This window comes from Camarhynchus parvulus, chromosome 3 (genome assembly GCF_901933205.1).
Source record: "Camarhynchus parvulus chromosome 3, STF_HiC, whole genome shotgun sequence".
Classification (NCBI taxonomy): domain Eukaryota; kingdom Metazoa; phylum Chordata; class Aves; order Passeriformes; family Thraupidae; genus Camarhynchus; species Camarhynchus parvulus.
The window spans coordinates 706,472-733,350 of record NC_044573.1 but is presented as its reverse complement, the minus strand read 5'-3'; the positions used below and the strand labels follow the sequence as shown (position 1 = coordinate 733,350).

Here is a 26,879-nt window from a genome sequence, read left to right as displayed (position 1 = left end):
ATGTGGGAATTAACTCCGATAATTCCATGGAAAAGGACTCACAGCTCTTAGCTTAGTACCATCAAGACAGTCCAGGGAGTGTTGATGGTTAGGAGAGAAAGGAGGGAGGAAACAAAAAGCACATGTGTGCCAGAAATACAGCACACACACTCTGGAATAGCCTGGTTAGTTCAGATCCTCCCTCCTGGAAGAATCAGCTGTGCCAGGAGACAGACAGAAAAGGCAGCAGGGCCACGTCTGAGCATGTGACACACTGCATGGAGCAGCTGATACATCTCTCAGCTGTTTCCTGGGACAGCACCAGAGGTTTCAAGCCTGGAGGAGAAGCAGCTCCCTTGAAACTGCAGTGGCTATACAATATTTATACAAGCACAGACGTGTGGGACCCCTCAGCTCGTTTGGAAAGGTATGAATGTGGCTCCTGATGGTGGCATTTGGCCCACGTCTCCTGTTGAACCCAAAAACCCCTGAGACACCCCCGAACCCCTCCTACCTCATTGAAGAGCAGCTCCCTCCTCTGCTGCTTCCTGAGGTCCATCTTCTTGACGGCCACCTGCTTGCCCGAGTGCCGCTCGGTGGCGATGCACACGATGCCCGTGGAGCCCTCGCCGATCTTGAGGAAGCTGTCCAGGTACTCGCGGGGGTCCCCGGGGCTCACCACCAGCTGCAGGGCGGCGCGGAACTGCTCGTGGGACACCCTGGAGGGCGCCTGCTCCGAGCACGAGCCCCAGCTGGGCGGGGGGTACGCGCCCGGCGCCAGGCTGGGGGAGCTGGGGTACGAGCCCGGGGACACGTACGGGGAGCCGGGCTGCTGCACGTGGGGAGCCTTGTGGTACAGCAGCGGGTACTGGTAGCTGCTGCTGCTGCTCGAGTAGCTGCCCTTGCTCTGGCTCTGAGGTAGCTTGCCTGGGCCCCGGGGGTAGGTGTCTGAGGCACAGAGCGGCGGGCTGACCACCAGCTGCGCTCGGTCATAATCCACCTGCAACACACACACACACACACATGAGGCTGGGAACAGCTCCTTCCCTCCCTCCCTGCCCTGCCCTGCCCCTCCATCCATCTCCAGCCCCCTGGAGGGCCCAGCAGAGCTGGCACAGCGTGCTGCCACACTGCACCCGCTCTGCTCAGCCACGGGGCTGCAGTGCCCTCAGCACACACAGGACATCTCCCGTGCATCCCTGCTCCCTTCTTCTGTCCAGGTACCTGTTTGGGCATCCCAGAGTCTTTGCTGAATCACAGAATGGCCTGCGCTGGAAGGGATCTATGCTCAAAAAAGTGTATCTGCTCTGCATCTGCAGTGCCCTGCAGGCTCTCTGGGCCATTTCCTCCCAGAATCCATCCCTGTCACATCCATAAAACTCGCCCTCTAGCAAATTCCAACCTGTGTCTTACCAGTACCTGCATTTTGATTCTCAGCTCTTAGCCTTTTCTTATGTTTTTCTGCAGCAATTCAGGGATAACCCAACCCCTCCCTGAGGAGGTGGTGGCACCCTAAAATCCCTGTCACCTCCTGTCTTGCCGTGCTGCCAGCTGTTGTCTGAGGACTGCTTACGTGAGTCTGACGAGGAGCCTAATTCAATTCACCATTTCTTAAATCATTTTCCACAGTGACACACTACTTAACTGCAGTGTCACAAAACTGCTAATTTTCATCTGAAATCAGAGCAAATCGCAAAGGAAATTATCCCAATGGGAAGCCTCGTTCATTTGTAGGTTCCTTTTTTTTTTTTTTTTTATTTTCCAAGCTTCTCTAAGCTTCTTACATTGAAGGCTAACAAATACTCCACATTTACAAACATAATGGTTTGCTTGCTTCCATCCAAACTAAAACACCCCAAAAGATGTAGAACCAAAAAAACCTACCCAGAAATCATAGTTTTTTCCCCTGGAAAAGAGCATCTTCACATTTACAATATGTGACTCCTGACGGTGTGTGGAGCATCTCAGGGCAGGGGGCGGTCTGACACAGGCTCATCATGTAGCACAATTACAAATAATTATGGCAAAGAGTTCATTTAATCAATCAATTTCAGTGGCATTGCACAGGGATGGACAGAGCAGCAAACTCTACACAGCTCACGGTTGCTACTATTACTGCTGGCTGCCGGCCAGGAGTCCCTGATCCATGTTAGTTAAATGCACATTAATCTGAATTTGGCAGTGTAATCAAGGACCCAACTGAACTGTGAAATTGAATTCTGCGGTGGAACATCATTTGACCATTTTATGCTAAGACTGCAAAAAAAAAAAAAGTGAAAAGAAAAAAAAAGAAAAAAAAAATCTGCCGCAGCATCAATTTATCAGCGCGGGCTCTGCACCGCGAGGAGGAGCCTGGGGCCGGAGGCGCCTCCGGAGCAATTCTCTGCTGGCCTTTCCCACCTCCCCGTGAGCCACCAGGGCTGCTGGGCTGCTGGGCCTTCCTTCACTCCACCAGGCTCTGGGGAAAAGGGAATGCCCCTGCAGAGGGGCTGCTCAGAGCCTTCCAGCACAGCTGTAGTGGGGAGAGGGAATGCCCCTGCAGAGGGGCTGCTCAGAGCCTTCCAGCACAGCTTTAGTGGGGAAAAGGGAATGCCCCTGCAGAGGGGCTGCTCAGAGCCTTCCAGCACAGCTTTAGTGGGGAAAAGGGAATGCCCCTGCAGAGGGGCTGCTCAGAGGCTTCCAGCACAGCTTTAGTGGGGAAAAGGGAATGCCCCTGCAGAGGGGCTGCTCAGAGGCTTCCCTGGGAAGAGCTGGAGCCTGCCTCCTGCAGGGCTGACAGCCACCCTCCCTGCATCAGGAGCGCCCAGCAGCAGCAGCAGGGCTGTGCAGTCCCCTCCCAGCGTGCTGGGGGTGCTGAGGCAGAAATCCACACCATTGCAGCCATCATCTCCCTTACTCCATCAGGCAGGGATGGCCATCAAACAGAAGGGAGTCAGACACATGAATTTCATGAAGGACATTACATCTGCCAAACTAATTAACGCAGAGAAGTGCTCAGATGGTTCGGTGGAGGGAGGGGAACTCAATCTAACCCTGTCCTATATATCTGTGTATGTAGGGACAAATAATTTATTGCTTTGGCTGTAAATACACCATTTTCTTTATAACCACTGAGATGGGGAAAACCTGGTCTAGAAATTCAAGCTGGATAAATCCACGCTAATGAATTATTTGAGGCTTCACCCGTGTCTGGTATTTCTGAGTATATTGGGCTTAACACACTGGCCAAAGAATATTCTGCAGTAAAATTTTAGAATGAACATTCAGGGGTTCAGTGTGCTTGCTAAGAGTTTTCGGAGGCTTTCTGAGGTTAACATTGCTGCACAATGTAAACCCACTTCCTGAATCCCAAATGCTACAAGAAGTCAGGAGATATAATGAGTAAATCACTGAAGCTCTCCTTCAAGGCTGTCCTGACACAGTGCTCCACACCACAGCAAAATGAATGCACTTTACTCCACCAATAATTCCATTTCTGCTGCTGAATGCAGCCCCTACTGAATGGAAATACTTTAAATGCTACAAAGGAAAGAAGAAAGCAGTCCTGCACTCGTTCCAGATCAGGTCAAAGGAGCAGCCAAAGCTCTGGCACGACATTCAGCATGGCACAGTGGCATCCCCCACATGTGCACAGTCTGCCAGGCGGAAGGTGCAGAAGGGATGGTCTGTAACCCACACTGAGACCACAAAGGCAGAGGTCTGGCTCTGCTGCTTCGCTGGGCAAAGCCCCAGGACTGCCTGTTCCACACACAGAGGTGGCAGGCAGCACTCACACACAGCTGCTGGCTGGCAATGGGAATACAGGGGAAAAGGAGGAGATTTCTGACAGTGAAGGCTTGGCCCTGCCTTTGCCAGGCTGGAAATGTGCCCGTGGTACAGAGGGACACAGGGGACCACGGTGAGACACCTCTGCTGCATTACAGCAGCAAGGGGGGAGCAGGCATCATGGGCCCTTGGAAGAGGGACAGGAGAGGGTCCCAGAGAGCTCCTCCTGGAAAACAACAGGGAAAGGAGCTTTGAAGTGATAGGGCTTGGTGGCAGAAGTTAGGAGGGCTGCCTGGGATGAAGAGGAGGGTAAAAAATCCCATGCAGAACAGAGTGGCCAAACAGAAGCCAACGATGAACTCGATATTGTGAGACAATACTGAGGTGGGACACCAGGTCTGTGTGGGGAGGGTGGCACAGCAGACTCTGCAGCTCCATGCAGGTGTCCTGGAGTCAGTCTGCAGGACAGGAGAGCACGTGGTGACACAGGGGGGGCACACAGGGAGGCAAATCCGAGCCTCTGGCTCCCCACACCTCCATGGTTCCACTGCAGCAGTGGCCAAGCCCAGGGCAGGGCAAGTGCTCTGATGCAACAACTCTGAAATCACTGGTGATGAAACAGAGCACACATTGGATAGTTCTGACATCTCTTACCTGCAAATTATACTGAGGTAAATCTGCTCTTCACATTTACAAGCCAAAATGAACATCCTTGTTAAAGGCACTTTGATGCCACACATTTGTGCCTGAAGACTTTTTCACTTACTTTTTCACCCCTTTTAATTATACTTTAAACCCAATCTCATTTGTAAAATATCTGATTTGAGATCTGACTCTCATTTAGTAAGCTCATTTGATGAACCATTATTTTACTAATGCCTCCTTGAAAAGAAGTTTCTTCAGCAATCCTCCAAGACAAGAAACTCCTATTCACCTCCAGGAGCTGTGGACAGGTCTGGGAATTGAGCTGCTGCCTTTAACAGCGAATCATCAAGTTTCAATACACCAAGGTTGTAGGAGTGTTTTTGATGCTCTGAGGAACACCTCACAATGAATCTTGCACAGAGGCATATATTTTTAAAATAAAAGTTGTTACTGCATTTTAATGGTGCATTTTTCAAAGTGCTGGAATCCTATAATAAACACCTGTGTCTTCTGCCCTATTGATTGGTGTAAAACTGGCAGAAGCAGGTGCTACAGGGTCTCTGCATTACTGGATTTGCCCTCCTCTTTTCTAAACTCAGACAAAATGACTGCTCTCAGTAAAGGAAATGGCAGCTAACCCAGCCCAGATTTTCCTCCCAGCTTCCAGAATCGCCACGGAATGTCTCAGTGGTATAACCAGATCCATTCCAATGTCTCACTGGTATAACTACCACACACACTCCTCCCACCACACCCTGAGCTTTGCAAAGGCACCCTCTGTGCTCCAGGGCAAAGAGGGACAAAAACTGCACTGCTCACCCCTTCCCATGGGCACTGCACCACGGTCATGGCAAAGCAGCCAGACCTAAGGAGGCACAAGGCTGGCACAGCTCCAACCCAGGGATCTCAGGGATCTGCAGCCCTGGCACTGCAGCAGGACACAGCCATAAGCAAATGCACTGGCCAGCTATCATCAGAGAGAAGAACACACCTCACCACTGACAGTCACCCACCTCAGCGTGTGGAAAGTCACAGCAACCCCAGAGCTGGAGAAATGATCATCACAGTGCCCGTTGCTAGGGGAACTCAGAGATGTTCAGAGCAAACTACACTGAAAAGGCATCTCTTGCCCAGCATCAGGAGGTCATCATGGTTATGTGACTAGAGGTGTGGGAAAAGCACTCTGACCGGCACAAGTGCTCACAGCACACTGCTGCAGGCAGGGCTGGAGAGCTTGTGCAGGTAACACACCTCATGTGGCAGAGCAGGGACAGATCTGTGGAGAGGAGCTGCCTCTAGATAACATGGCTGAAATGCTTTCTTGCACAGTTTTTTTAAACTACATCTAAAATGTCTTGGGTGAGATCAGCTGCTTTGACGTCGTTTCAGTCCTTAAAAACAATGCAGAAGGGAGTAAGCCCCTACTCTCATGAGCAGTGAAGAGCTTGTAATATAAAGATGGCATAAATACAGTGTAAATACTGAAACACAGAGGTTTCAGCCTTGCACAGTAACAACTCAAACACAGGAGTATCTGATACACAAACCAGAGCAGTGTCTCACCTCCTGCTATAGATCTGCTCAGGTGTACAAACTCCTGAAGCTACAAAAAACGGCCAAAGGACTTGCGCTTACTGGGAATTTCAAATAAAATCCCCAGAAGATGGGCACTCCAAACCTGCCTTTCAGTAAGTATCTTAAACCCACTGTCCCTGACATCCATTTCCATACACCCAAGTGCAGTGGGTGGGTTTCCAAGGCTGCCAAGGAGCAGCCCCACAACTCTCGGGCCGTTCCCAGCCCCGTTTGGCACGGCGTGCCCACGCATGGCTCCCTGCCCTCACTCGTGGCCCTGCCCCTGTGCGCAGGCTGATCCCTGCCCGGGAGCAGTCCCTGGCAGCTGGGTTACCTTGGGCACTCCTGCTGCAGTCTCGGACAGGCGGGGGTAGGTGTAGGAGCTGTAGGAATGTCCCTGCTGGTGAGCTTTGAAGGCGCTGGCTGCGTAGGGCATGGCCGGCTCCTGCAGGCCGGAGCCCGACCTGGATCTCTGCCTCATGGCCGGCTGGGGGCTCGCAGGGTCCACGTAGGAGGACTTGGGCCTCTTGTCAATGTCCTCCTTGGCGAGGCCGTGTCCCCAGTCGGGCTCCCCGTAGTCCAGCCTGTCCCTGGGGCCCTCGCTCTGCAGCGAGGCCCGGGACGGGGCGTAGGGGAAGGAATCTCGGTAGTCCAGGGAGGAGCCGCTGGGCACCCGCTGGTACTCCAGCCTCAGGCCCCCGTACTCCAGCGCCTTGGGCTTGCTCTCCAGGTGTGCCTGGTAATCCGGGAGGAACCGGGACAGCTCTGACTGCAGGGGGGTCACTTCTGAGTAGTACAAGTCGCGGGCTGTGACCTTGAGCAGGTGCCCGTTGTGCCTGGCGGCCAGGCTGCCCTGGCAGTAGCGGTCCCACTCGTCCCCGCACAGGGCCCTGTCCCGGAGCCGCTCCCCGCCGCTCTCGGCCGTGCCGTCCGACTCGCTCGAGTACTGCGAGCACATGATGTAGCCATTCTCCTCCTGGGGCCGGGGCACGTGGTTGGCACGGCCCTGGTGGTGGCTGGGAGGGCTCTCCTTCCGCAGGGAGTTGGATCGGGTCACTGAGATGTTGTCAAACTCCTCCAGCAGCCCATTGATGGAAGTGTCCTTTCGAGGCTTGTTCCCCCGAACAATGGTCTGCCAATACAAAATGGCTTTGGTTAAACACTGGTTTTTGTTTAGTATTTCACCAAAAAAAAACACCAAAAAGGAAGAAAGTCTGTATTCACCCAGGACTACCCATAGCAATGTCTTATGTTCTTCATCACAGATCTCATTGCTTAAAAAAAAACCCTCAATAAATAATTACAGTAGGACGTGAAGAAATGTTTAAATACAGTGCAGATCACAAGCTGGGATTTGGCATGCAACCCCAAGCCACTCTCAAAAAGCCCAATTTCAGAGATGGGTGTTCAGCAGCCAACAATAGAGACATCTAAACTCACTACTTATTTTCCATTTGTTCTTATTCAGTTGTCTGTACAAAGCCACACTGGTGGGCTGAGTTGGATTTTCAGGGCATGAATAAGCTAAATGAGAATCATTCAGTGGTCACTTCCATGTGCTATTTTAACAAACTGCTGGAATGAAAAGTAGCATACAGTTAATCAGGCACTGAATTTTCCTGGTTTTTTCTTTTTTTACAAAACAGTATGTTCCTGAGTAGCAGAATCCCACTGAGGCTTGCCTCTTAGTTAACTTAGTGTAAAAGACACTTGGGAAAGAGGGAAAAAATTAACTCCATCTCCTTGTAACACACAGCATCCAGCAAGCCAGGGTGCACAACCATGGCTCTGGGACACCCACGTCAGGGATGCCAAGTGCTGGCACAGTTTGTGTCCCACTATTGCCAAGCCTTCCACAGATGCCATCCCACTCCTTCATGCCCAAAACACTGCTGCTCCTGCTAGGATGGGAGGTGAGCAGGGCATGGTGACAGCTCTCCTTCAGGAAAGATTTCATTTTTCAGCCAGTACCACCTGAGGGCTGTAACACCACTGCACGTTTACAAACACCTGACCAGAATAAGATGTACAGACTGGTGGCCAGGGCCATAAATCAGCCAGGCTCCACTGAAAACACATTTGCTTTGCTGATTTACTTTGGCTAAGTATCTCTGGCTGCATCTTCCTTAACTCACTGAGCTTTTCAACAGAGTCACCCTGGTCACCCCAAGGAGACTCTCCTCCTCTCTGGAAGTGCTGCACACTGAGCCTGGTGAATCAGGAACCAAGCAGGCAGACGCTGAATGTGGAACACTGGACACCAACCACAGCATTTCAGACCCAGCCTGGTCTCTCTGCACTTGTTTAAGCATAGTGAGACTGCTCAGCTCCTGCTTGACAGCACTCAGGGCTTCAAACTTTGCCAAAAGAAGCATTCAATCACTAGTAGGAGCACAAAATTACCAGGAATGTACTTCTTTGTCTCCCAGCAAAAGGCAGCTGAGGAAAGGCAGGTGAAAAGCAAAGCAGGCCTGACCTCACGCTGCCTCCTGCCCTGATTTATGTCCATAATTACTTGCCTAGTTTGCTATTTTGAAGCCAGTGGTACTGAAACAATAGGACAGCAAAAATAAGAGACAGCAAATAGATCACTCCTTTCACCTCCAAAGCCATTCAGCAGGATGAGAGGGATTGGTTTAATTCTGCTCCAGCCTCTTAGGCAGGATGGCTGCACGATCATTCATATTTAATTATCACATAATAAAGCAGCAACATTCGACAATGAAATGCCTATAATTGAAAACAAGATTGAAACACCCGACTGCCACCCCTGGGCAGGGCCTGCCGAGGAGGGAAATGCCCATTTCACACCTCCAGGGGACCTGGACAAAGGAGAGCTCCCCTGGCTATGCCCAGGGAGCCCTTGGAGCACAGGGAAGAGGAGCTGCCCCTCTGCTCTGTCTGCATTTTCAGACACCCTCAGAAGGAAGGTTTAGAAAATGCAGCTGAGTGTTGCTGTTAGGGAATTCACTGGTGACAAATCCCTGCAGTTTGGGGATTTTCGGCAGACAGGTGCATGCGTGGGAGTAACCTTTTCCATTATGGGGATTTAAAAATAGCACTAATAGTAAAATGAGCCTATAGGAAATTCTGGTTTAAAAAGAAAAAAAAGCATTTGCCACTGAAGCCTCAGCCTGGTGAAGCTGTCCTGGCCAGCTCTGGGACCTCAGTGCTGTCTCATCCTGACTGCTGAAGTTAAGGGGATTAAGAACTAAACCCCATCTCTTTTATCCCAGCATTTTAAGGATGATCACTGGCAAACAGTGACTTGCAAGTGTGATGGCTGCAATTCCTATTGGCTTCAGATTATTTTCCATGAGAAAATGAAAATGGCCAGCACAAAGGGAGGATAAAACTTACCTGTTCCAGAGGCACACTTTCTGAATAGTCAGTGCTTTGTTACTATGAATAACAATTATTATCAATTGTGATAATTAATTATTTCTAACAGCAACAACAACAATAATATTTCTATTTGCTTTGGCTTGTTTTTAAATTTTGCATTTCCCTTATATGGAAGGCCAGACTTGGTGAGATGTCCTCAGGCTCAATCAGGCAGCCTACACCAGCCTGATCTTTTCCAAGGAAATATCCAGCACCATTCTTATCAAAAGAACTGTAGTGTCCATGGAGAAGAAAATTTGGGAAGTCTTTCACCAAGACCCTGTGAAATACTCTATAGTGTCAAGTCTATCTGAACAGAACTTTAAATGTTCATACACAATTCTGAAGTACATTGTTTAACTCCCTGGTGGGAGAACCATTTACTAGGCTGAAAAAACAAATTAATATCCTGAAGAAGGTATTGGTGTAAAGGAGTAATTAAAGTAATTGTTCTGTAAGAATGAGCAGAGTATCAAAATTAAAAAACTAAATCAAGTAAGATGTTATAAAGAACAAAACATACGTTGCACCATGTTAACTTGTCCTGAAGTGATTTACTAGAGAGAAAGTGTGCGCTGGGCTTGCCAGCACCCAGAGCTTTCCTGGGAAGCACAGGAATTGCAGAAAGAAGCCTGAGAGTGGGAGCTGCCATGAGCCTGGCCCAAATTCCCAAACCTGGAGGTGCCAGCCCCACAGGGAGTAGCCAGGCTCCAAGGAATGGCTCTGGGGAAAAGCTGGACTGATGATGTGGGGTCTTGGTGTGGGATTGTGGATCTGGGCACTGGATCAGTGAGCACAGGGAAAACCTCATGGGATACACACACAATGGCAGGAGTCCCAAATTATGGGAAATCTGAGCTCTAATTAAAAAGCAAAACAAAAACCTTGAAAGAAAATGTAACAGGAAAGGGCCATCATGGAAAGAGATATAATGGTAACTAGTGTCATAGGAACTAGACTAGTTTTTCTCATTTTAATGGCTTTATAAACTGAAAAAAATTGAGGAGGAGGAGGGGATTCTACCTCTATCTTCTGGATATATTTACAGAGATTGTTTTCTGAATTTTTTTTACCCACTTACTGGTCTTTGCATTTTTAAACTTTTGGAATTTTCAGGGCTGCTGCAGGCAAAGCAGATAAAAGCAAAGTATCCTTTGCCAAGCTTGATGGGCAAAGATTTCTGAGGCCTCTGTTCTGCCTGCTGAGATCCCGCAATGGGAGTGTGCACAGCACCTGTCCTGGCTGGAAAAGTGGCACTGAGCCCCTCAGCTCCCCCAGGCTCCATACCCATGGTGCTCATTACAGGCCCTGTGCAGCCCAGGAGGGAGGGAGCTCCCATGGATGGAGGAGCTGGGAATTCCACACTGCCCTTCCCCTTGTGACAGACAGCAATGCCATGGCTGTCTCTCACAGTTAAATGCAGATATCATGGATCTATGTTAGGAGAAGTTCTGTAGATCTATAGCTATGTTTTATCCCCTCGTGCTGTTATTGGGGGTGCCCAGGGTTTGGGACATTTGGGAGGGTGGGATCACCTGTGGCAGCACCTGACACCCAATCAGGATTTAAGGAAGTGATCTCCACCACTGGACAGCAAAGGAGGAGCCAATGGACAGAACTCTGGGAGAGCTAAAGGGTTAAAAGGTGAAACCTCCATTGTGTGGGGGAGCACACGGTGGGAAAGATCCTCTGCTCCCAGTGCCATATCTTTTCTCTATTCAGTCTGCTGTTGCACTCTTGACAGGATCTAATAAACCTTTCTGGATGTTTGGGAGTGAGCAGCATCTCTCCCACGCTGGCAGATCCCTGGCACAGAGTCAGGAAGGGCCCTGCACGCAGGGGTGCAGTGCCTGGGCTGGGCCCAGCGCCCTGTGCGTCCCTGGTGACAGCAGCCATCCTTCATGGGGCTCTGCAGCGCCTGTGCTGCCCTGATAAGCTCTAATGGATCTGCCTGGCACCGAGGCGCTCCTGCCTTGCTTCCAGCAGCACATGAGAAACTGCTCCTGTGCTCAATACTGTACTGACCTTGACAGTAATGAAGTGGGTAATTAACTGTTGTGCCCTAATGCGACCTTGCATTTATTGTCTTTAGAACTACTATACTTTACACACTCGTTGAGAATATATCATCCTTTGTCCTCCTGGAGCTGGGTTTTCTGCAGTCAATGAGGGTTCTAAATCTCTGTGATGTGCAGGGTGAAAAAAAAGGAAATTTAAGGAAAGGTTGCCCTTATGAACAGCCAATCTAAACTCTGATTTTGCCTCTAGCTAGCTTCCCCCCTCATCTGCACTACACATAAACTAAAAGCACAGCCTATGCTGAAAATCATTTTTTTGTTCTTAAGAAAAGGTGCATAAAAAAGCACAGATGGTCAGAATAATCCAATTCTAAGTGATGGATGTATTGGTAATTTATTTTCTTGTGGTGCAAGACATCTCAAAGTATTTGAAGCTGTGTTCATGACACCACATTTACTCCCAGTGTAAACAAATATGAGCAGCATGTGGAGAGAAAAACTGATCCTTGTCATCACTAAGAAGGAAAACTCCAGGTTTCCCCGTGGGTAACACAGTTTCACAGCTGCAGCCAAGGTGTCAAACCAGGAGCACGAGATGGTGTCACCTGTCCCCTGCCATGAAGTGTCCCAGCAGGAGAGCCATAAATCCCTGCTTGGGACAGCTCTCAGACAGGACCTTTCCTGGGCACAGCAGGAACCAGAGAAATGCAAACGCAGGTAAAACCCAGCCAAACCAGCCTCAGGAGGGCAGAATTCCCCAGACAGAGCCCACGGGTGCTGCAGGGTGTGCCACCTCTGGGATGGGCTCCTCACCTGAGCTGGCTCCAAATCCCAGCATCCACACCAAGGTGCAGCCTGAGAGCAGCCTAACATGCCAAACAGCACCACTGCCAGCTGGTTAAAATTCTTCAAAAGCAAAATAATGGAAAGCTATGAAAACAGCACTGTGTCATTCCCACCCTGCACAGCAGTTTAAAAGTTGGTTTCCATAACAACAAGAGCAACGTTTCATTAGAATCACATTCCCTGGTAATTCTTTTGACATCTTAAAATACAGCAACTTCAACACAGGGTTTAGTTTAAAATATCACTGAAATATCTACATTCTAGTAACTTTTCCTTATTTTTTTTAAATACACAAAAATGCTTGTTATATGTAATTTGAAATGCTATTAGAGAATTTTAAAAGTTTAAAATAATTATTCTGGGCCTACTTGAAATATATCTGATCTGTGCAATTTTATATGTCATATACACACACAGATCTCTCAGACACACAACAAATGAGTGAAATGCGACTTAAAAGTTTTAATTTGAAAGAGAAAGTGTCTGTATTACTGATTCAGTGATACAGAAAGTGTCTGTAATACTGATCAGTATTTCTGATGGGTTCAGGGAGAGGAGGGGAGAAATCTCAAACCAAACAATTTCTGTTTCATAGGACTTAGGACCCTTCAAATTTTTCTTTTATCCAGAGATGGAAAGGAAAAGAAAAATGTCCCACAGAATCAAATAAACACATCAGTCACAGGAATTTTAACCACCCTCTTTGCCCTGCTGCATTTCCACAAGGCTGGTGGCAATGGCTTCAGCACAGCAGGGCACAGAGGGCACAGGACACAGGAGATGAAGCAAGGGCTGCTGGCAACCCGGTGCCTCCTTCAGCTCTGGCATCATCACTTTCACAGCCCAACACATCACAAAATGCACCCCAAAGCAGGCATGCACTGACTCTGCTGCCCATCTGAGCTGGGGGCAAGCATCCCCAGGGAAACTGCAGGCAGTGGGACAGCAAGGGCAGCCTGCAGGGGCCTGGGGCTATGCCAGGGGATGCAGAGCTCTCTGCAGCCACATCACCATCATCACCAACCGCAATGGGGAGAGAGGCCTGCTGTAGGGAGGGTGCTGTGAAAGCCCACATGTACCCCCAGGGCACAGGGCGCTGCCCAGGGGAATGCAGCCGCTCTGCCCCAGCAGCCCCAGGGAGGAGCTGAGGCCCAGCCTGCACTCACAGAGTCCCACTGCAGCACAAACCCTCCCTGCAGCCAGCCTGGAACGTCCCTGGGCTCCCTCTGCCCTCAACGTGCCCACTAACAAATGCAAGCTTGGTGGAGCATTAACCCAATTAATGATCCCCGGGCTTTTCTCCCTCAGTCAAAGATTTTTCTGGCTGCAGTTTGATTGAGCTTTCTGAAATATTTAAGTCAATTCCAGTGTGATAACATTTCACACTCAGGAAGTAATTGCCTTCATCTGGCAGCTCTGACAGAGGGGCACTTGCTCAGGAGGGCAGAGGCTCCTGGGTCACTCCACCGTGGTCGGGGTCATCTCCTGCTTTTAATTAAAATGAGCATTTTGACAGTCCTGACACACATGCCAGGAGCTCTTTTTAATCTGACTGATGTCTCTGACTGCTTTGGACTCCTTCATCCTCTCCTGAAAGCTCACTCCTTGATTTCAGGGCATCCAGGAATTTGTACTGGCAACATAAAAACACAAACCAATTTCATCTGCACTGAAAATTGCAGCATTCCTTCTTCCAAGGAAATATATTACTTTTCCTTTTCAAGGACACTATCAAACGGGAAATGCAGCCACAGGAATGTCCTGGGGAAGCAGGACTGACTCCCACTGAGTGGTTTTCATCTGCAAACATGGACACGAAGCAAGAAGTGCTCCTGTGCAGAAATCTGATGCTTAGGTCAAATTTACAAGGCAGGTGAGACAGAAGACACGAGGAGCTTCCTCAGGTGACATTTGAACTATTCCCTGTTGTGAAGGGGAAGTGCAAATCAAACACCTACTTGATGGGAACGAGGTGAGGCAGGAGATTCAGAGCAGCAGAGGTGGGGCCAGCCCAGCACAAGGATCTCGGGGGCACAAGGAATTGCTCCAGCGCTTCAGGCTGAGCTCAGTGGGGCTGCATTTGCTGGGCTGTGTCGCCCCCCAGTGCACAGTGCCACGGCAGCCAGAGCTCCCCTCCTGCTCCGGAGCCTGTCCCAGGCTGGCTCATGCAAACCCCCGTGTTTCAAGCAGATTTCTACACCTGTCTATGCCGTGCTCCTGGAAAGGGCTGCTTCCCAGGGAAGGATAAGCCTTAGCAATAAAGATCTTCACGTGCACTATGCTCTGTGAGAATCATTAACTACAAACTAGGACACAGATACCAATTACTGCTCTGCTCAGACTACAAAACTGTAAAATCCAGTAAAATTCACAATCTTATGCTGTCCTTTCAACTGTGTGATCCTGATAACTAACTACTAATGCCTGCTGGATCTCAGCAATTAAAAAGCAGAAATGCTCACCCTAAACACTTCTCTTTCATTCACTTTTCTCTCTCCCAAGATCTGTATCTGAAATGCCTTTTTTTTCCTGGTGCACACACACATGGTTCATCCCACAGACAAGAGAAAAAGCATTTAAAAGTCTCTGCAGGTAAGTCAGTGTTGTTCCCTGGTAATACACAGCACTTGTGTGGTGTAATTGGATCCTGCATGAAGGGGAAGACAAGAAAGAACGCTCAGCAAAGCACTTCCAAATTCCTAGAGAGTCACCAAAGCCCAGATCCAATCATGTCAGAGCAGGAGACAGAAAGGAGCACATTTACACCTGCAGCTCTGGCTCCACAGGTGTCAGCTGCTTGGCAGCATTTTCCCCCTCTGATCCTGTGACTCTGTTGAACCAAACTCTGCTGGGATAGAATAAATGTGGCTGTTTGGCTATAATTAGAGGATCACAGAAAGGTTTGGATTGGAGGGACAATAGAGATTTCTATTACATGGAGCATGGTTCAGTGGGACTGTACCCTGTCTGGTTTCTGTTCTGGACTACAAGGGCTCACACCAAGCTCCTCAGCAGAGCCAGGGACCAGCGAGGGACTGCAGACCGGGCAGGGACTGAACTGCACGGAGGGGTGAAAGGCAGGGAGCACTGCACATGCTGCAGGAGCCATTCTCTGTGGCAATGCCCTCCACAGCCCTTTGCTCTGGGCTGAAGCACGTGCCCTCAGCAAAGCCATCAGGATGCCCCAGCAGGCCACCTCAGCTGTCAGGACACTGCCACACGGACAGGAGTTGGGGATTGCCTGCTGCCACCTAGTGCTGCCCATCCCAGCAGGAGCAGAGACTGCCTGAGCTGAGCTCTGCGTGCCCTGGGTGTCACAGAGTGCCTGAGCTGAGCTCTGCATGCCCTGGGTGTCACAGAGTGCCTGAGCTGAGCTCTGCGTGCCCTGGGTGTCACAGAGTGCCTGAGCTGAGCTCTGCAGCCTGGGTGTCACAGGTGCCGGGCTCAGTGCCCTGGGTGTCACAGAGTGCCTGAGCTGAGCTCTGCGTGCCCTGGGTGTCACAGAGTGCCTGAGCTGAGCTCTGCATGCCCTGGGTGTCACAGAGTGCCTGAGCTGAGCTCTGCGTGCCCTGGGTGTCACAGAGTGCCTGAGCTGAGCTCTGCGTGCCCTGGGTGTCACAGAGTGCCTGAGCTGAGCTCTCGTGCCCTGGGTGTCACAGAGTGCCTGAGCTGAGCTCAGTGCCCTGGGTGTCACAGAGTGCCTTTATATTGAAGTGAGCTCTGGGTGCCCTGGGTGTCACAGAGTGCCTGAGCTGAGCTCTGGGTGCCCTGGGTGTCACAGAGTGCCTGAGCTGAGCTCTCAGTGCCCTGGGTGTCACAGAGTGCCTGAGCTGAGCTCTGGGTGCCCTGGGTGTCACAGAGTGCCTGAGCTGAGCTCTGCATGCCCTGGGTGTCACAGAGTGCCTGAGCTGAGCTCTCAGTGCCCTGGGTGTCACAGAGTGCCTGAGCTGAGCTCTGGGTGCCCTGGGTGTCACAGAGTGCCTGAGCTGAGCTCTGGGTGCCCTGGGTGTCACAGAGTGCCTGAGCTGAGCTCTGCGTGCCCTGGGTGTCACAGAGTGCCTGAGCTCAGCTCTCAGTGCCCTGGGTGTCACAGAGTGCCTGAGCTGAGCTCTGCGTGCCCTGGGTGTCACAGAGTGCCTGAGCTGAGCTCTGCGTGCCCTGGGTGTCAAGTGCCTGAGCTGAGCTTGTGCCCTGGGTGTCACAGAGTGCCTGAGCTGAGCTCTCGGTGCCCTGGGTGTCACAGAGTGCCTGAGCTGAGCTCTGGGTGCCCTGGGTGTCACAGAGTGCCTGAGCTGAGCTCTCAGTGCCCTGGGTGTCACAGAGTGCCTGAGCTGAGCTCTCAGTGCCCTGGGTGTCACAGAGTGCCTGAGCTGAGCTCTGGGTGCCCTGGGTGTCACAGAGTGCCTGAGCTGAGCTCTGCTGCCCTGGGTGTCAGAGAGTGCCTGAGCTGAGCTCTCCGTGCCCTGGGTGTCACAGAGTGCCTGAGCTGAGCTCTCGGTGCCCTGGGTGAGAACATATTAACCTAGTGATAAAATTCTAAAAAACTTCTGAGCTGTGTACTTCTTGCACTGATTCATACTGTAGGCTCATTTCTATCTGTACACTGATTAAATTCCTGCCAGATTACACAAAACTGTCAGCTTGGCTGCTCTCACACCGAGTCAGCCATGGACACTAGATGGCATATTTGCATTTTATCTGTGGGGGAACAGAGAGAACAGGAGCAGCACTGTCACTCACAGACACAGTAAAACAAGTGGCACTCACGGGTGAGGCATGATCCCTTTGACAGAAAAGGTTCCACTTGAATGTGTGGCAGCATTTTCTTCCAGGAGCACACAGCAGTAAATGCATTCCTGTTCAGTGACCAAAATAAATTGGAACTGGGGCTGTCTTACAGGCCAATTGCAAATCTGACAATAACCACTTGCAGATGAAGAGAACAGGGAAGAGCTGTGGCTGGAAGGGACTCCTGCCTCCAGAGCAGGGCTAACATTTGGCCCTCTCCTTTCCAAAGGCTGAGATCCCACAGTCTCCCCTGGCTGCTGCCCTGCTGCTCAGCCCTGCTCCATGGCAGAACATGCTCCCTGCACCCAGAACATGCTCCACCCAGAACTGTTCCCTGCACCCAGAACATGCTCCCTGCCCTGCTGGGGACAGCCCCTCACCTGTCCCAGCCGAGGCACACAGAGCTGCCACTGCAGAACCTGGGATTAACCCCAGGGACTTTCAGGCTGTGGTTACAGGGAAGGCCCATGAGATGTCAGCAGCCCTCCAGGTCCTGTCCTGGCAGGAGCTGTCAGGGAGAAATCAAAATCTGGGAGGCTGACAGGTCAGGACAAGGCTGCTTTGTCCATCTGCTCCCATGCCCCTGAACAGCTCTGTATTTCTAAATCCCCCTTCTCCTGGCCAGGCATTTCCCCTGTGCAGTTCCACATGGGGGTTTCTGATGAAATCTGGATGTTTCTGACTGCTCAAGCCCACACAAGGACCCTCACTCTTCTCTGAGGTCCCTGACCACTCAGCATCACTGTGCACAGTATCCTCCATCTAAGCAAGCACATGTAAATGTAGGACAAAAACGTCACCTTAAACGAGGCTTGAATGCCACTGTTGGGAAAATGTGAGAGGCCAAACAGGATGGGGAAGAGAAATATTTGCCTTTTTTCCTTCTGTCCTCATGCAGAGTAAACAAAAGCTTTGATTTTCACATCAGAGCTATTGAAAGGGCCACAACCAATTAGTCATTTTCTTAGATTTCTTTCTTTTTGTGGGAGAGAGGCTGAAATGCACCAGTAGAAACTCTGAAAAGTTTTAAAAATTAAAGCTGACTCACCAGGATTGGGGTCAAGGATTGAGGCAAAAGTGAGAGAAAAGCTAAAGTTTTAAGACAAACCCTATAGAGCAGACCTGTGAGGTATGAGGCTGGAAGGCTGGGAGAGAAGCTGGCAGCCCTGTGGTCTGTCCCCCATGGCAGATTTACTGCAGAGGAAGGGAGAAGGTCATGAGGAGGTCCCAGCAGGTAAAATTCCGTTTTCTTGAAGTCCCTACATATTTAGCCACCCAAACACTGACAGCTGCCTCCCTCCTTTCTCAAGGACAAACTCAGCACTGTCGCTCTCAAGCTGGGAACCCTGATCTTGCTGAAGGTGTGGATGGATGAAACTACCCAAGGCACCAACAAAAACAGCAATGGAGGCTTGACACATGGAGCAGCACAGAGAACTAAAGGATAACCCCACCATGGTATTTCTTCAGGAACAAACGGCATTTTTCCCTGCAGTAACTTGACAGAAGTGAGGATGCTCAGCTGTTCCCTGCACCAGGAAACATGGGAAGGGATTTTAACAAGTCTTCAGTGCCTCCCTGCTCCCACTGACAGCAGCAGGCATTGAAGAGTGTTAATGGAGCATCTTTGCACAGCCAATGATGAGCTCTCTTGGCAAAAATCCCCAGAATAAAAGCTCTGATGTCTGTTTTCCTGGTATTTTGAACGGAGTAGAGATGCATTTGCTTGGTTATTGATTCTGAAGTTTCTAAAAATCAAAGGGTGGTACCAGACTGGAGGTTCTGTGTAGCACAAAGGCAAAGATAAGGCAAGCCTATTGTGTGCTGAGAACAAACAGCAAAGCAGGAGCTCCAGTACACATGCAGTAACTACAGAGTACTGAGGCAAGGGGACCAAGAGGCCTGGCAACAGGATGGCAGCCTTTATGAAGCCTCTTTGAAGTACAGGCTGTTCCCATTTTTCATGCAGGGATGTTTTCAGTGGAAAATCAGCCTTTTTTCACCCCCTCCTTGCCTCTACCCCTCAAACCTATCAAGATCACTGCTGTTCTATTTCTCATGAACTTTTCTGCTGTGCTATACTTGTGCTTGCACCTGAAATACACAATCCTCTGCTGGGCTCTGGGTCAGCCACGCCGAGAAGGGGAATCCCACTATTGTCTCTGGTTGGTTTTGAAGGAGTGACTCTGTACAGTCCGCTCAGGCTGGCATTCAAAGGCCGACATTCCACGAGAAGCAGCTGCCACACGTGTGCCAAAGCTCCAGGAGCCTTTCAGCACAGAGCCAGGGCTGACATCCCCCAGGGTGCTGCCTTGCCACCATCCCTGCTGCTGCTGCCTTTGAGCAGAGGCGCAGCAGGGAGAGCATTTATCATGGGCTGGTTCCACCCCGAGGGAGACACTGTGCACCCACAGATCTGCTCTGCAGCCTGGGAGACAGACAAGCAAACAGCCCTACCTGAGCGAGCTGCAGGAACAGCCTTCCCCTTGCTGCGCCGCGGCTCTGGGTGAGGCCCAAGGGAAGCCCACAGCAGCTCTGCCTCAGAACCAGCAATGGGCTGTCCAAGCCCACAGCAGCTCTGCCTCAGAACCAGCAATCGGCCACACTGCTCAGAACAGGGTGTCAAGCACAGCTCACATGGCGCAAGCCTGGCTCTGAGCTGTGCTCCTGCTCAGCCACCCAGCAGCAGCACTGGGAGGAACACTCCTGCCTCACAGCACAGTCAGTACTGCAGGAGTTACATGGCACAGGGACTCAGGAGCACATGGGAGCAGAGCTCAGAGCTGCTGCAGGACCCGAAACCACAGCGCGAGCTGACTCTGGCCAAATGCCTCAGCCTGACTCAATCCTGTGGCTCAGGGCACAGCTGTGCATCCTCCTCTGCCTCCCACCATTGCACTATCAGCTGCTGTGTGGAACAGAGAAGAGTTCTAAACAGTACCCAGATCTCAGAACCTTTGGTTCCTGTCTTCATGAACTGCAAGTGCATTTTAAATCTACAGTTCTCAGGGAAGGTAGGAGTGCCAAATACCCTTCAAACACTAAATGTACTGGTCCAAGTGCACACATTAAAAATTTGTCTAAATTAAATGTTTATGCTGAACTAGCTTAGCAACATTAAATATTCTTAATTTTAAAGTGACTGCAACTCGGCTTCTCTCTGTAAGTTAAGCTGTATCAAAACAAAGCATGCTAATTCTTAACAAATATACATTAAGCTGGTATCTTGCAATAGAGTTAAAAGCCAATGCTCAGGTGAAATTCAATGCCTCTTAGCTGCTATTAAAACTTTCTAGCACTGTTATGGAGGCCCATTTCAATCAGTCATATACAGACCCCTGACACACAGGCAGAAAAGCAAGAATTTAGAGTTTCTTGGAAAGAACCAATAGTGATTTTCTCTCCTTCAAATCATGGCAATTTCCCATCTGGGGCTTGGTCCCTCAGTGCGTGTTATTTCAGTGGACATGAACCCAGCTCTGCACACACCCTCTGCAGGCCAAGGCCCAGAGTCATATGATCTTTATAGTGCTGAGAAAATTAATGCAATTTTATACTTTTTAAGCTTAGTGATTTATAGCTCCAGAACTGTAGGAATGAGAGGGTATTTTTGCAAGATAATAAACTCCTTCCCCCCCATTTTAAAACATCTTCATGTATTCATGTCAAAACATCCAGAGATACTTCTGGTGTTAAGAAGGGCTGTGGAACAAAGCTGCTCTCCTCCAGCAGCAGGAAGAAGATTACCTACCTTTTTTATCTCGTTATTCTGGGCCACTATTATCAGCAAGAAGCTATTTTATTACAGCAAAAAGAAAAAGAGAAGACCTTGATTTTATCCCCATTGTCCTGCAGCAGCAGCCAGCAGCCCTGACCAGCAGGTGCTGAGTGCCCTTCCTGAGCAGGCAGCAAATGTAAATTTAGCAAAGAGCACTTAGCAAATGTAACTGCAGGGTCCACGCTCTCAGGATTATCTGATTTTCCCTTGCTGCAGGAAAATCCTCATGAAAATGAAATCCTGAATTGATTCTGCAGCTGCATGGCAGGGAAAGGGGCATGGCTGGCAGGGTCTGGGATCACCATCACACAGGTGTGATTCACCTGCATGTCAGGATGTGCAGTCCCAGAGAAACTGCACAATCAGGGCCAGTTAATCCGAGTCCTGAGCCTGGAATCCTGCTGGCTCCCTGTCCAGTGCTGCTCTACCCTCTAAGCCAAGTGTTCCTCCCAGGTGTGCAGCCTGAGCCCCCAGGCATGACCTGGGCTGTGTCACTGTCCCAGCCTCTGAGGAGCTCAGCTCCATCCCCACCATGTCCCACCCCAGTGGTGGGTGCAGTCACATCCCTCCCTGAGCTCCTTGCCCAGCTGGACAGGCCATTTAATTTCCTTCCTTTGGGGTACACTTCCCTCCCTCCCTTGCTCCAGCCTGCCTTTGCCTAAAGCACAGTTGCTGAATTAATTACAAGGAGCTGGGTGCTGCAGAGGAGCAGCGCTGGGGCCTCCCCTGGGACCTGGGGCTCTTTCCTCTGCAGCCCAGCAGTGCCAAGGCTCAGCCCTGCCAGGCCCGTGCCTCAGGCTCTTCAGAGACACTCCCACAGCTTTTATACACACAATTCCTTTTTCCTGATAGGTGTTTGCATCTGCAGCTCCCTCCCAGCCGTGCCTGCCCCCAGGACACTGACTGCTGAGCCCACTCGCGGCTGGCGCTGCTTCCTTAGGGTGCATCAGGGCAATGAAGGCAGGCAGGGGGGCAGCAGTACCTTCATAGGAGCCAGCTGGATGGGGGTGATGCATGAGGGATCCACCATGGGCTTGGGCCTGTTGGCGGTGTCTGCCAGCAGGCTGTGCCACTGCTGGGGCAGCCCCGTGAACTTCTGCTCCCGGTGGTCGAAGCCAGTGTGCACCCGGTGCTCGAAGTTGGAGGGGCCGGAAATTTCCAGCCTCTTCTTCTTTTTCCCAAACATGGTGGAAAGATCTGCAGAAAAGATAAAAAGCCACATGTTTACACTCTGTTGTATCCCTCAGCCACTGTCTCTGCTTCACAGGGGATTTTAGTAGATGTCATTGGCCAGCTACTCCATGAACTTCACTGCACACACTGAGACCTGTGCGAGGCAAGCGCTTCCCTGACCTCCTTTCTGGGAGAAGATTTCAACAAATTAACCAGTTCATAATGCCTCATGAAACAAGGGAATTCCCAGGAAAGAAAGCCCAGGTGCCCCTTTGTGCTCCTCTCTCAGCTCGCGCTGCAGGCCGCAGCCCATGGAACTCCAAGCTGGAGCAATGCCAGCAGCAGGGGATGGCTCTGCCCCAGGGACAGCCCTTGCTAAGGGGTGAGCTGTGCCCTCATACAGGGGCAGCAAATGCAGGCACAGCTCTGCACCCCTGGCACAGGAATAGCCAATGCCCTCTGCACCTGCAGTGACCCTTGGGCCGGTGGGTGCCACCTGGAAATGAAGTGCAGCCTAACAGGGCTACTGAAGCAAGCTCAGAGCTGACTTCTGGAGGGCTCCAGCAATCTGCTGTGCCAGGCAGGGATAAATTCCTGCTCCCAGGGAAACAGAGAGAGGACCTGTTGCTTGTCAGTGACATACTGTCCTGTGCTGGAAAAGCTCTCTGCCTACTTTCTCCTCCACCCTGCTCTCTGGGCCATTCCCAGCAGGGCTGGCACTGCACTGGAGCAGCATCTGTGTGAAACAGCAGCAGGGTGAGGAGGCTGGCAGCTGCTCTTCCATCACAGCTGTAAAGGTGCTTCCCTGACTTTGTTCAGGAGGTGGAGAGGGGAAGCTCAGAGAAGAAAATACAGTTTTGTTGCTGCTGCTGCTGCTAAGGAAAGATGCAGTGATAAATCAGGCATTTATTCCACCCTCACTGCCTTTCACTAGTTTATCTAAAGATCGTGTCCACTATTTGAAAATTGATTGCTGGCTGCTTTCTAAGCCCCCCTGTGTATATGAAGGTGATTGTCTCTGAGCATATTTCTTTTAGACAGAGCAGACTTGGCCTCTCTTCACAGGTCTCCCACACTCCTCTCCCTGGCTTTCCACCCTACTGTGAACTTCCCAATCTCCTGCTCTTTTGACAGTGTCTGTCCAGCTCTGTTAACTTGGGTATCTTCCTCACCTTCCTCTCCCAAAACCTCCAAAAAGGCACATACCAAAAGTGATTATATTGTAATACAATCACTTTGATATGTGCCTTTTTTGCCTTCCCAGCATCACAACTGTTGTGTTTCTCTTGGGTGCACGTGGGCACCTTGTGGCACTCACAGACACACTTCCAAAGCCACGGGGCTGCTCTCTGCTCAGAGATTGCCCATTTGAGCCCCTTGCAGCTCAAAGAGCAGCAGCCCCAGGCCAGGCAGTGCCCCAGCAGTGCAGATCCATGGCACTGCATCGATCCCATCTGCCCCAGGGACAGGAATCCATGACACTATTGGAGGAGCAGTTTAAACCATCAGCTCTAGACTTGTGTTTTTTCCTCTGATCAATGCCAGCGTTTCCCACAGGACTTGCATCCCAAGGCAGCTGCTTGAAGTCCTCCTGAGCTCCAAACACCAGTGGGTAACTAAAAGCCCATCAGCTGGCACAGTGCACACTGCTTTTAAAATGAACAGCACTTTCACTCACCAGGATAGCAGCCAGCAAGTCACCTCCACTTCACTGCAAAGCCAAGGCAGCCTGCCCTCAGCACAGTCCCCTCAAAGAACTGTAACATACACAGCAGTCACAAGGGAGCCCCATCTCCCCTCATTTCTCCCAAAGAATGGAAATGGGGCTGCCTGCTCTCCTCAGCTGTCTGAGGATGAGGTTTGGGGCAGCCAAGTCTGTGAAACCTTATGCTCTGGGCTTGTAAGTGTCCTGATTCAGTCCCCACTGATGGGCTGGGTCCTCATACCTCAGAGAAGGAGAGATGATTCAAATTTTCCCATACCTTTATTGATATGACACAAAAAAGAAAGGACTTATTTTATCAGGTGAGGAAGCACAAAACATCCCTGGTAAGTGACTCCATGTTCTCCAAGACATCTAAAGCCATTTTAGGAATAACCCAAGAGCTTTGAAGAGGAATGACAGAGCTTTCCAGGATGCTGGATAATGTGTGTGTGGCAGGAAACTTCTGAAATTTGCATCAAGAGCACAAAATGTATGAAATTCATTTAGGCACCCTCCCATTCACACAAACCAGCAATGCCCTCACACTGTTATTAAGAACCCCTAATTTCCTAATGGGATTACTTGGGCAAACATCCCCAGCCAAGAGGGCAGCCACGATGAGAGGCGCAGGGAGGAGGGAGGCTGCAGGACAGCCCTGCAGAGCTGCCCCTGAGCCCCCCCCACGCCAGAGCACTCACCCTGCACTTAATTCCTCTTGACAGCTTCCAACGAGGCCCTGACTGTGCCAGGGCTCCCAGCAAGTGCCAGCTCTCTGTGCAGCTCCCCCCGTGCCCACCCCGCAGAGGAGAGGAAATGAGGCACTGTACCTGCCACGTGTGCTATTCTGGTGCGATGAGCACAGGCAGCATGTCTGTCCTTCCTTGCCAAGGGACAGCCTGGCACAAGGGGACACTGGGGGGCACTGCTGATGGCTTTGGGGGGAACAGGACCCACCCCTGCAGTGCTTCCCTGGGGCAGCTCTACAGAGATCCTTCACTCACCCTTGTCTGAACTGACGCAGCACACGCATTTTGTGTTTGTACCTGTGGGGTCTGCAGGAGGCAGCCCTTCAGTGCCAGCAGACAGTGAGCTGGGCAGCAGGACAGCAGGACACCTGAGCCAGTCTGCTCTGACATGGCAGAGCCAGGAGCTGAGCCTGTTCTGCTCCAGGCTGCCATGCCCAGGGCTCCTCAGCCCACAGCCCAGGCACGGGGCAAGAGCCGGCAATGGCAGAGCTTCTGAACCACAGCCATGATGGGCAAATAGGGACAGACACTCACTAGAGCAATACGCAGTACTGGGGGGAAATGAGGCTATTGCAGCACCTGATGAGGCCCTCAGTGCCTCTCCTGGGTCACCCACAGCAGGGCTGGGCCCAGAAACACCACCAGGGGATGGGGAAGAACAGGGACAGCAGGAGAAATGTGTGAGCTGTGCTCTGGACACTGTGACCCAAAGGCTTCCATAACTGCAGCATTTCTTACTCTCGGGTGTGCCCAGGGAAGGAGCAGTGCCAGCTCTGCTGAGGAGCTGTGACACAGCTCCACGGGCTGCTGCAGGCACCAGGGCCTCAGAGGGGGCTCAGGAGCCATCACTGCTTTTGCCCTTAGTGCTGCTTACTATGGTGCCCAACAAATGCAACTCCATGCCCATCAGCACACCCAGGCCTGGCTCCTCTCAGTGCCCCGCTTTCTGTGCACAGCAGTCATTCACTGACATCACAGAGCCACGGGCTGCCAGGCTGCTCCACATCTCATCCACAGACCAGACCTCCCTGAGGACCTTTCCTGAGATGATGCCGTGCAAGGTGTGAGATGTGGAGCAGCAGATGGTAAATAAATCCCCTCTGGCAGCCCCTGCACTCTCTCTGTGCTGCCCCCCAGGCCCAGCTGAAGGCTCTTCCCAGCCAGGAGCCCCCTCCAGTCCCACACTGGCACAGGAGGGTGGCAGTGCTGTTCTGGGGGCCCATCCAGGCTCTCCCATGGTGGCCTGGGCTCAGCACAGGATTTCCCACAAAAGGTTAAACCCTGCCAGCTCACACAGAGCTCACCGGTTTGCTCACTCTCAAAAGTCTGGTCCCATCCTGGGGTTTCCAGGAGTTGTCCCTCTCCTGCAGGTGAGACCAGAGCACACTCCAAGACTGAGGAACTGGAAAGCTGAAAGTCCAGATCTATGTTACTGCCCTCACAGAACAAATGTTTGCACTTACAGCAAGTTATATCCAAGGCAGTAGGAATAAAACAACAAAAGGATTACTTCCTTCTAAGGTTAAAGATATTCTGTATCTTTTATCATATCCTAAGAGTAATTCAGTCAGCTACAAAATAAGAGAGAATTCTGTTTAGCTCTGCCGCGTTTTCTGTTCCCAATAAAAAAGTCAGAGCCAATTTTTGCTCCCCCTCCAAACAGCTACTCTTTTAAAAAAGACTGCAGAAGTTGGAAATACCTTTCATGTCTTGTAATCTTGAAAACTGCCAGTGTTCCAAGTGCATCCCTTAAGCAGTGACAACAGCCCTTGCCATCCCACATGTCCCCAGATAACCCTGAGCAAAGGTCTGGGATGTTCTGCCACACATGAAAACGCAAAGTCAGTACCTGGAATAATGAAGGGAGATGGGAATTTTCACTTTACAATGGAACTTCCAATGACTCTGCACTATAGCTGTGTAAGCTCTCTTTCTTCCTGTGGCATTTCATCAGCCAGAGGAGGTGCCCACTGACCCCAGGGGACCCTGGGGCACCCTGGCTAGGCTGCAGGGATTTCCTGCACACACCTCACTGCTGCTGCAGCACAGTGCTGCCTCAGGAGGGGCTCTGTGCCCCCTGCCTGCCCCAGCCCTGCCACGGGCTTGCTTTCAAACAGCAGCAATTAGTTCATATTCAATTAGCAAGTGCACACTGCATTAAGCCTGGGAGCCTGTATTTTCTGCAGGGATTCCCTGTGGTTCCTCAGCTGAGCAAGCAGCAGCAGAGCCCCTTTCCCTCGTGGATGGGCATGCTATTAACATATAAAAATTGCCTCCATGCATGCTGAGCATCCTCTGTGAGCCCAGAGGGGGGCAGCAGCCAGGGCTGTGAAAAGGTCTTGTGCAAAGGCACATTTTCTCTCAAGTCAGCCGCACAGCCAAAAAACCTGGTTACAGGCAGGAGCATTAACAAAATGCTTCATTTTTAAAAACCTGACAGAGACACAGATTGCAATATGGGGAGATGGGTGCAAGTC

At 50.9% G+C, this 26,879-nt stretch overlaps 1 protein-coding gene across 1 annotated transcript in view; it reads right to left on the bottom strand.

The window, feature by feature from the left end:
• Positions 1-26,879, bottom strand: part of PAK5 (p21 (RAC1) activated kinase 5) — a 78,292-nt gene that overhangs the window by 11,900 nt on the left and 39,513 nt on the right. The window contains exons 2-4 of the mRNA XM_030946369.1: positions 21,761-21,975; positions 6,299-7,096; positions 494-979 (exon numbers count right to left, since the gene is read on the bottom strand). Coding sequence (XP_030802229.1) covers positions 494-979; positions 6,299-7,096; positions 21,761-21,964 — 1,488 coding nt within the window. The 5' untranslated portion in view covers positions 21,965-21,975. The remainder of the gene's footprint in view (positions 1-493; positions 980-6,298; positions 7,097-21,760; positions 21,976-26,879) is intronic.